This window comes from Hordeum vulgare, chromosome 3H, assembly GCF_904849725.1.
Source record: "Hordeum vulgare subsp. vulgare chromosome 3H, MorexV3_pseudomolecules_assembly, whole genome shotgun sequence".
Classification (NCBI taxonomy): domain Eukaryota; kingdom Viridiplantae; phylum Streptophyta; class Magnoliopsida; order Poales; family Poaceae; genus Hordeum; species Hordeum vulgare.
The window spans coordinates 156,100,279-156,111,184 of NC_058520.1; the positions used below are offsets into that span (position 1 = coordinate 156,100,279).

At 42.1% G+C, this 10,906-nt stretch overlaps 1 protein-coding gene across 1 annotated transcript; it reads right to left on the minus strand.

Moving 5' to 3' along the window:
* Positions 1 to 6,713: 6,713 nt before the first annotated feature.
* LOC123443349 (serine carboxypeptidase-like 26) lies at positions 6,714 to 10,535 on the minus strand. The gene is made up of 10 exons (XM_045119688.1): positions 10,027 to 10,535; positions 9,796 to 9,903; positions 9,575 to 9,670; positions 9,386 to 9,478; positions 8,892 to 8,980; positions 8,320 to 8,595; positions 8,099 to 8,247; positions 7,715 to 7,810; positions 7,367 to 7,472; positions 6,714 to 7,236 (listed from the first exon to the last, which is right to left on the minus strand). Exons 1-10 carry the CDS (start codon positions 10,313 to 10,315, stop codon positions 7,090 to 7,092), a joined length of 1,449 nt encoding a protein of 482 aa, XP_044975623.1. The 5' UTR covers positions 10,316 to 10,535; the 3' UTR covers positions 6,714 to 7,089.
* Between the last annotated feature and the right edge of the window lie 371 nt (positions 10,536 to 10,906).

The following is a 10,906-nucleotide window of genomic DNA, read 5'->3' on the forward strand; positions in this document are numbered from 1 at the left end:
TATTATTGCAATATGTAGAAGCATATGATCCTCTCTCATAATAATTTTCAGTATCATCATGAATGAATTCAACAATATAACCAGAACCTAAAGCATTCTTTTCATGATCTACAAGCATAGGAATTTTACTACTCTCCACATAAGGAAATTTATTCTCATCAATAGTAGTGGGAGTATCGTAAAAGACTTGAACACTGAGAATTGTTTCCACATTAAAAGAGTAATGTTCAGTAAGAGAGTACTCATAATTGTGACGAGTCTTATCATCTTTCTTCTTTATAGCATAAGTATCATCACAATTATCATCATAGATAGGGGCATGCTTTAATCATAATAATTTTGATCATTCAAAGTGGAGGAACTAAAAAGACCATCTTCATCAAACATAGCATCCGCAAGCTTGTGGCTTTGCATATCATTAGCATCATGGGTTTCAAAGAATTCATACTAACAACATTGCAGTCATGCTCATCATTCACATATTTTATGCCAAGCATTCTATGTAACTCTTCTTCTAGCACTTGAGCACAAATTTCCTTCCCATCATTTTCACGAAAGACATTGAAAAGATGAAGTATATGAGGCAACCTCAATTCCATTTTTTTGTAATTTTCTTTTATAGACTAAACTAGTGATAAAACAAGAAACTAAAAGATTCAATTGCAAGATCTAAAGATATACCTTCAAGCACTAACCTCCCCGGCAACGGCGCGAGAAAAGAGCTTGATGTCTACTACGCAACCTTCTCCTTGTATACGTTGTTGGGCCTCCAAGTGCAGAGGATTGTAGGACAGTAGCAATTTTCCCTCAAGTGGGTGACCTAAGGTTTATAAATCCGCGGGAGGCGTAGGATGAAGATGGTCTCTCTCAAGCAACCCTGCAACCAAATAACAAAGAGTCTCTTGTGTCCCCAACACACCCAATACAATGGTAAGTTTATAGGTGCACTAGTTCGGCGAATAGATGGTGATACAAGTGCAATATGGATGGTAGATATAGGTTTTTGTAATCTGAAACTACAAAAACAGGAACTTAACTGATAGTAAAAGCGAGCACGAACTGTATTGCAATGCGTGGAAACAAGGCCTAGGGTTCATACTTTCACTAGTGAAGTTCTCTCAACAATGATAACATAATCGGATCATATAACTAGCCCTCAACATGCAACAAAGAGTCACTCCAAAGTCACTAATAGTGGAGAACAAACGAAGAGATTATTGTCGGGTATGAAACCACCACAAAGTTATTCTTTCTGATCGATCCATTCAAGAGTCCGTAGTAAAATAACAAGAAGCTATTCTTTCCGTTCGATCCATCATAGAGTTCATACTAGAATAACACCTTAAGACACACATCAACCAAGACCCTAATGTCACCTAGATACTCCATTGTCACCTCAAGTATCTGTGGGCATGATTATATGATATGCATCACAAAATCTCAGAATCATCTATTCAACCAACACATAGAACTTCAAAGAGTGCCCTGAAGTTTCTACCCGAGAGTCAAAACATGTGCCAACCCATATGCATAGGTTCCCGATGTCACGAAACCCGCAAGTTGATCACCAAAACATACATCAAGTACTCACATGAATATCCCATTATCACCACATATAGACACGTGCAATACATACATCAAGTGTTCTTAAAGACTCAATCCGATAAGATAACTCCAAAGGGAAAACTCAATTCATTACAAGAAGCGAGAGGTGGAAGAACATCATAAGATCCAACTATAGTAGCAAAGCCCGCGGTACATCGAGATCATGACATCTCAAGAACACGAGAGAGAGAGATCAAACACATAGCTACTGGTACATACCCTCAGCCCCGAGGGAGACTACTCCCTCCTCGTCATGGAGATCGTCGGGATGATAAAGATGGCCACCAGATATGGGTTCCCCCTCCGGCAGGGTGCCGGAACGGGCTCCCGATTGGTTTTTGGTGGCTACAGAGGTTTGCGGCGGCGGAACTCACGATCTAGGTTTCTTTTTGGGGGTTTCTGTATTTATAGGAATTTATGGCGGTGGAATTACGTCGGTTGGGCCCATGAGGAGCTCACAAGCCTGCTAGGTGCGGCCTAGGGGGCGCCTCCTGGGCTTGTGACTCCCTCGTTGCTCTTCTGGCCTTCTTCCAAAGCTTCGTGGTCTCTTTTGGTCCAAAAAAATCATCGCGAAAGTTTTATTCCATTTGGACCCTATTCTGAAAAATGTCAAAAATTCGGAATAAACAGAAACTGGCACTAGGCACTGAGTTAATAGGTTAGTCCCAAAAGGGATATAAAATACCACATTCATGCATATCAAACATCCAAAGTTGACAAGATAATAGCATGGAACCATCAAAAATTATAGATACGTTGGAGACGTATCACATGTCAATCGATGAAACTAGTGTCTCGTAAGCGTACGAGTTATGTTAGTCTGGGCCGCTTTAATCCAACAATACCGCCGAATCAAGAAAAGAATAAGGAGGGCAGCAAATCGAACATCAACGTACACAAAACCTTTTGTGTTCTACTCAAGATAACATCTACGCATGAACCTAGCTCATGATGCCACTGTTGGGGAACGTTGCATGGGAAACAAAAAATTTCCTACGCACACGAAGACCTATCATGGTGATGTCCATCTACGAGTGGAGATTAGATCTACGTACCCTTGTAGACCGCACAACGGTAAGCGTTAAGAAACGCGGTTGATGTAATGGAACGTCTTCACGTCCCTCGAACCATCCCACGAACCGTCCCGTGATCCGTCCCACGATCTGTTTCGATCTTGCTCCGAACGGACGGCACCTTCGCGTTCAGCACACGTACAGCTCGACGATGATCTCGGACTTCTTGATCCAGCAAGCAAGACGGAGAAGTAGATGAGTTCTCCGGCAGCGTGATGGTGCTCCGGTGGTGGTGATGATCTACTCCTGCAAGGCTCCGCCCGAGCTCCGCAGAAATCCGATCTAGAGGTAAAACTATGTGGAATAGGCTAGAGTTGCACGTGGCAAAGTTGTGTCTCAAAAAGCCCCGAGCCACCACTATATATAGGAGGAAGGGGGAGGGGCTAGCCTTGAGGCACAAGGCCTCAAGGTGCGCCGGCCGCCAGGAGGAGGAGGACTCCTCCTCCAATTCGGTTTGGGAAGGAGGAGTCCTCCTCTTCCTTCCCACCTCCCTCTTTCCTTTTCTTTTTTCCTTTGGTATTTTCTTATGTGGCGTTATAGCCCTCTTGGGCTGACTCCACCAGCCCACTAGGGACTTGGTGCACCACCCTAGGGCCTTGGGCTCACTCCCGGGTGGGTGGGCCCCTCCCGGTGAACACCGGAACCCATTCGTCACTCCCGGTACACTGCGGAATTGCCCGAAACTTTCCGGCGACCAAATGAAACCATCCTATATATCAATCTTCATTTCCGGACCATTCCGGAGACCCTCGTGACTTCTGTGATCTCATCCGGGACTCCGAACAACATTCGGTAACCACACATATAACTCAACTATACTAAAACATCATCGAACCTTAAGTGTGCAGACCCTGTGGGTTCGAGAACTATGTAGACATGACCCGAGGCACTCCTCGACCAATATCCAATAGAGGGACCCGGATGCCCATATTGGATCCTACATATTCTCTGAAGATCTTATCGGTTGAACCTCGGTGTCAAGGATTCATATAATCTCGTATGTCATTCCCTTTGTCCTTCGGTATGTTACTTGCCCGAGATTCGATCGTCGGTATCCGCATACCTATTTCAATCTCATTACCGGCAAGTCTCTTTAGTCGTTCCGTAATACAAGATCCCGTGACTTACACTTAGTCACATTGCTTGCAAGGTTTGTGTGTGATGTTGTATTACCGAGTGGGCCCCGAGATACCTCTCCATCACACGGAGTGACAAATCCCAGTCTCGATCCATACTAACTCAAAGGACACCTTCGGAGATACCTGTAGAGCACCTTTATAGTCACCCAGTTACGTTGCGACGTTTGATGCACACAAGGTATTCCTCCGGTGCGAGTGAGTTATATGATCTCATGGTCATAGGAACAAATACTTGACACGCAGAAAACAATAGCAATAAAATGACACGATCAATATGCTACGTTCATTGTTTGGGTCTAGTCCATCACATGATTCTCCTAATGATGTGATCCAGTTATCAAGTGACAACACTTGCATATATTCAGAAAACCTTGACTATCATTGATCAACTGGCTAGCCAACTAGAGGCTTGCTAGGGACATTGTTTTGTCTACGTATCCACACATGTATCTATGTTTTCATTCAATACAATTATAGCATGGATAATAAACGATTATCTTTAAACAGGAAATATAATAATAACTATGTATCATTGCCTCTAGGGCATATTTCCAACACATAGTTAGTGAATGCAGTTGTCCGTTGCTTTGAGTTTACACTTTGGGTGGGGCTCATAACTTAATACCGACGAGATGTTCTGGATAGATATCTGAAGGTGGATGGTTAGTAAGTAGATGCTGATGAATAAACGATCTACTTGTCTTGGCGTACTGCCCATTACTATTGAACCTCTAACTATCAAGTAGCATAATTAGCATTGCGGTGCGATCATAGTTCTGTCAATTGCCTAACTGTGATTTGTTTACCCTAGCATAGTTGTTTATCGTCTTTTGGGAGAGAGACATCACTAGTGAACATCATGCGACTGCGGTCCATATCATCATCATTGTTTACACCTTCATCATTTACCGCTTCTCGTTGCAATCACTATTACCTTTCCGCTTGTGTTTTGATCATTTGCAAACTAAAAGGCCGGAGAGATTGAGAACCTTTCTGTACTCGTTGGGAGCAAAGTTATTTGTTGTGTGTGCAGGTCCACGTCTTTTGATAGCGTCATGATGGAAGACACCTACTTGTTGAGCCTAGGAGTCCTTCTGGTTCGATAAACCTTACAGTCTCCGTGTAAATGAAATCTACTACTGACTACATCTCCACCTTCCACTTGGGGTAACCAACAAGGGGCGAGAAATATATCCATCAACTCGTCATCAGCCGTGCGTTGCGACAAGGAGTCGCGCGCCACACGAGGGTGGCGCCCCGACTAGGCCAACCCATCTTCGGCTCGCTCCCAGCTGGGCGGGCCCAACTTATTTTTTAGTTCAAAAAAATCTAATAATTGTTTTTCTATTTTTTTCAAATTCCAGAACATTTAAAAAAATACGAAACATTTTGATAAAAATTCTAAAACGTTTTTTCAAATTCCAGATCATATTTCAAAATTTCAAAACATTTTTTCAAATTTCGGAACATTTTTCAAAATCCAAAATATTTTTTAAAAATCCAGAACATTTTTTAAACAGAAACAAAAAAGAACAAAGAAAAAAACAAAAAAAAAAGTAAAACCGTTTCAGGAAATCTTTTAAAAAGTTTCCAAAACCGGCTGAGAAACTCTAGAATATTCCCAAAACCGACTGTCTGAGTGGGGTAGCAATCCGCTCGCTTCAACCTATGGCCAGGGCAAAAGACCGACATTTTAACGCAGCAAGCATCAAATATAGGATTTTCCATATAATACCGGGAGAGTGATGATTTTTGTATTGGGCAGAGTAATGGCCCAGTATTCGCCCCCCACTTTATTTGGGCCAGTTTGTAGAAATTGAGATCAAGGAAAGAAGGAAGGCCTACTCGTGTTCGAGCCAGAATAGCGAGGCGCCGCTCCGCCGCCGGCTGCTTCGGCAACGAGATCCATTACAGTCGGCTTGGTGAGTCCGCCGTGCATGTGGCCGTTGCCGCTGGCTTTGCTACTGCAGCACCTCCACCCAGTCGTCCCCAAATATATCCCAATTAAGCCGTAAGTCATAAGCTTTTAATCAAAATCGATGGACGATGAACACTGCATTAAGTTGATTCTTTATACAATCTCTCTCTCTCTCTCTGATTCTTTTGGTATTTTCATGCCAAATCAAACGCAATCCTTATTAGCATGGTACTACTACTCAATTAGGCTTGTACTTGGTTCTAATCAAATTAATAGGATCAATGTGATACACTGCCCGTAATCCAATTTCCATTTCTAGTACTAGTTCTTTATACGAGTACTTGTGTGCTGGCTAGCTATACTGCATATTTTGTTTCAAGAAAGACCGAGTGTATTGATGGCAATAACAGTGGAAAATGATATCTTGAAGAAACTAGTTACGAAGATATACGATATCTTCATTTCAAAAAATCCAACACGGATGATCGTTTTTGTAAGAAGGCGAGATCAATTTAGTACTACCTCACTCATTTAGCATTAGTTTCTAATATATTTCTAAATAGTACACTCATTTCAATTATACAATTATCCGAGACTATGTTTAACTATATTAGGTTTTAGTTACACGATCTTCTGTAAATTTTTGGGCCCCCTTTTGCATTTCACACCGGGGCCCGAATTTCTGGAGACGGCCCTGGTATTAGGGTGCATATATCGTCACGTGCATGTGTAAACCAAACTCTTTTCCCTTCTTAATTAATGGGCGAGGCAAATCTTATACCTCAGTTTCAAAAAGAAAATCATTTACATGTGGCTATTATCTGAGAAAATCAAATTTAGATTGCCAAAATGTCATAAGCTGAATTGGCTAACGTTTAAAGTGGCATATATGTAGTCACATTATTTCAATTGCCATAAAATTAACTTGCACATACATGCTCGATATGAACTCTGTACCGACTACATGAGTATGGTAAGTGGTTCAAAACAAATTCAACTAATAGGAGTGACCTTTACAGTGATTCATAATGTTTTACTTTTACTTTTGAGGAGATAAATTTAAGCCTGGACCGTTAACAAAGATTAGTATGTGCCACCTGTCATTTCTTGAACCCTAGCACAATTTGATCAATACATGTTCAGCTGATCAATGAAAAATATACCAAGCATCTCCAATAGGGACATCAACAGTTCTCTTTAAGACAGATTCATCCTCGGAAAGGATCGGCCCCAGAATTCAGCATATCCCATCTTTGAAGAAACCATGCGTTATTTGTGTTACGCTTCCTGCATAAGCTCTCCTTGAGCTCCTTTTGGGTCATAGGTCGATTTCACCTTACCCCAAGTTTAACCGTCACCGGTGTGTAGGAAGCTGTTTACCAAGAAGGAATGTGTCGATCAGCGCTGTCCCTTCTGCGGGCTTGTTGAGGGGTACCAAGTGGCCAGCCCCTCTTATTGTCACCATGGTCATACCATGGTACTCCACAAATCTTCCAGCAACCTACAATGCAAATGACTCTCTCGTCAGCGCCAGTGGAGTCTAGAGTCTAGACTACATTCGGAAACTAACTTAAGTCGCAGTATCACTGTAGCCCCAGAGAATTTTCACTTGATAGTTCAGAATTTCTAACCTGTTTGTCCAGGTACCATGGTTGCCACTGTGACTTGATAGGCAAGCCAAGTGCTTCCACACAATACCGTGACCCGATCACTGGGACCCTGCCATCTGCATCTCCACTGCATGCACAAAATTATAGGTCACTGCCGAACACCAAAATAGCACCTATTCTAAGACGCCAATGAAAAGACAATGCATTCTAAGACTTTTAAGCCGTCAGAGAACAGAAAAAATGTGTTTTAAGGTTACCACAAGTAATTTTCGAGGACAGTATATGCACATGGAAGTAACAAATAATGGCTGCTTTGAATGCATATGAGAACTAACACATGGTGGTAGGGTACAAGGTGCAGAAATACACCTGTAGAGCCAGACTCTCAGTCCTGCTTTGATGAGCTTGGAGTATATTGGTAGAATGGAAAGTACGGAAAAGTTGTACGACTTCAGAATGGAGTCACTGCATGGTAAATGAAAATGGAAATAAGTCAAATTCATAAAAAACATGCCCAATTTCTTCTCCACGTGTAAAATGATCTGTTTTGAGCATTTCTAAATTTGACTCGGTAGTTGTCCATTTGATATTAGTCTGGAGTCCCTGGACAAAATGTTAATGACACAAAGTAGAATCACATAAAACTATCTAACTGTTTCAAAGCTTATTTGAAAGACACAACTCAACTCAGAGTTGTAACTACTAGATTAAAACTTCATAGATAAAAAAAATGAAAATATCGACAGAAATCACCTGCAAACTTGCCATTTCCCAGGCAACATCCCATTGACATTTGCATGAAGTGCTCTCTGCACATCTGCCTTATTGAAGTACTCTTGGGCATAAGATGAGTAGCATTCATCGTATCCCGAGAACAACCTAATCCTCCTCCTGAAAGGTTCCTACCATGCCAAAGAAATTAACGCTTAGAAATTCAGAAGCCGAAGTTCTAATTTAAACCATCTGTCCCTTACATCTTCACTATATTTGAGTTCTGTATCAACAACAGATGCTGCTGATGTTTGTCCAAGATTGCACTTGGGCGCATAAATGTTGTATATGTCGATCAACTGGTACTGTCCATAGATGGTGTTCATGGCTTTGTTGCAATCATCGGTCCAGTTTGAGGCTCTAAAATCACAATCCTTTTTTATGCGATCGTAAACTTCATCTGATACAACTGCATGACTCCAAGCATATTCAGCCAGTCCCTTCGAGTCATAATAATCATCAGTTAATGGATTGCCAACCTACATTTGGGCCAATAGAAATGTTATGATGTTTCACAATTTCAAATATAGCAATATATACATTTATAGAAAAAGGGAAATTCATCAGAAGGTTAACAAATCCCAAGATTGTTGTATTTTTCACAGAAACAAGTACACAATGTTTTTGATCTACATAAACACAGGAAATACATGAATTCTTTCAAACTTGTCAACTATCGAAAACAATACATTGTATCATCCCATTTTCAAACAGAACTGAACAAGGCCAGACCAGCAATATAAACAAATGAAGCTGCCAAATTATATATTCTCACAATGAACCCTTTAAAGTTGATGTATGTGTTGGCCTTCTTGCCTTTGTTCCTCTCATAGACAAGGTCAGCAAGTTGTGGCACATAATGACCTGTATAAAATTTAAAATTCTTCGTCAGTGATCTACAAAATGGATTGCAGTACATCTCTTGCTGCACCATGTCTGAAATACTCACAGAAGTCTAATAGGACCATTGGACATGTCAGGAACACCAGCAGAACCAATATAAAGGGCCATGCCACCAAATTTTCCCATCTATGCTTTAACATCGATTATTGCCCAATTCTTTTAAATTTAATGATTTATGGATTACATAATAATAAATAAGAATTGGTAAAGAACCTGATTTGAAAGGCCAGGTCGACTTATTATTTTTACGACTTTGTCAGACATGTAGGACAACTATATTGAAAATTTTTAAGTTTGCAGGTTACTAAGATCAACTCTGGAAATCAAGGCCTGAAGAACAAGTGTCTTGTTGATGCAAACGTTTACCTGCATAGCTCTCTCCTGAGATGTAGAATTCCCGGTCCTTGTACTGCGGAAACCTCTTGAACCAATTAATCAGGAAATTATATGTATCCTCAGCTATACAAAAGAGAAAATGGAAATTGATGAACATTTCAAAACGCCTCAAACAGTTATGAAAAGCAAGCACACTTCCCGAAAAGAATCCTCACTTACCTACAAAATCATCATTGAGGTTGGTGAGGTCAGAGGATGTGTTGGTGTAGGAGAAGCCAACCCCAACAGGAGACTCCACGAAGAGCAAGTTGGCTTCTGGCAAGAGTCAATCGAGAAAAACACCAATATTCAGATTTTCTTTTCCACGTAGAACAATTGGGATAATCATAAATTTATTCATAATCCACACAAGTGCAAACAACGCTTGCAAGCTGCAACACCTTTGTTCCATGCAAACTTGTTGAACTCGAGCCCTGCTGCAAATCTGCTCACCCTGAGAGGTCCTAGCTCAGAAGCAGCTCCGTATCCAACTGATGAGCAGCCTGGTCCTGCATGCATGTACAGGGAACAAAAAAGTTTTTTATGTTTCACCCCAAGCAGCAACCGAAATAAGGTGAAGTAAAAAAGGTAAAAAACAACAACAAGTGAAGTGAATGAGGTAAGTAAGAAACCTCCATTGAGCCAGAGCAGGAGAGGCTTGTATGAGGGCTGTGACTGAGCCTCGAAGAACCAGTAGAAGAGCGCCCTGCCATTCCGTTTGTTGACGGTGACATGCCCGGAGAACTGAGAGACCGGCGGGCTCCTTGGCTGACCGGGGAGGAAGACCACCCTATCAGCTTCCTGCTCACTACCGTAACCTGCCGAGCAGCAGCGCCAACTCCGGGAGGCCAAGACGAGGAGAAAGAGAGCAAGGATGAGCTGCCGCCGCTGCTTGTCTTGGCTCGCTGCTGCTGCCGCCATGAGAATGTGCAAATGTGAGAGTGAGTGGCTTGGCTAGGACAGCAAGAGCAGAGAGGGGTTGGGCACAACTCAATGTGTGTGAGAGTGAGATCACACTAGAAGATCATGTGAAGTTGGAGGGAGCTCAGAGCTGGGGGTGGGGGTGAGAGGAGGCCATTGGCTTGGCGCTTGGCTGCATGTGAACCAGGGATAACGAATTTTATTTTGCTGTGCCGCACCGGCGCGGCACCGCAGCCTTGCCGAGGGGCATCTTCGACTCGTGTCTGCGCGTTGTTGGCGTATGCGTCTGATGCTTTTGGCGGCTTGCCTTGTGACTGACTAAACGCTGACACGGTCACACGTACCGATTCATCAAGTTGGACGAGCATACAGTAGAAACCGTCGTGCATGAGACAAGTGAGATTGGGATTTGCAGTTTCTGTTTTATCTCTTCTTTTCTTTTCTTAAATGAAAAACAGTACCATTGTACAACTGCATGTTTTGTTTCTCGATAGCCTCGACGCACATAGCTTAAGAATGTAAAATCCAGCAACCAAACAACATTAATCCAAAAAAAGCAAAAAGAAAAATTCGAGGACAGATGCCTCGCGA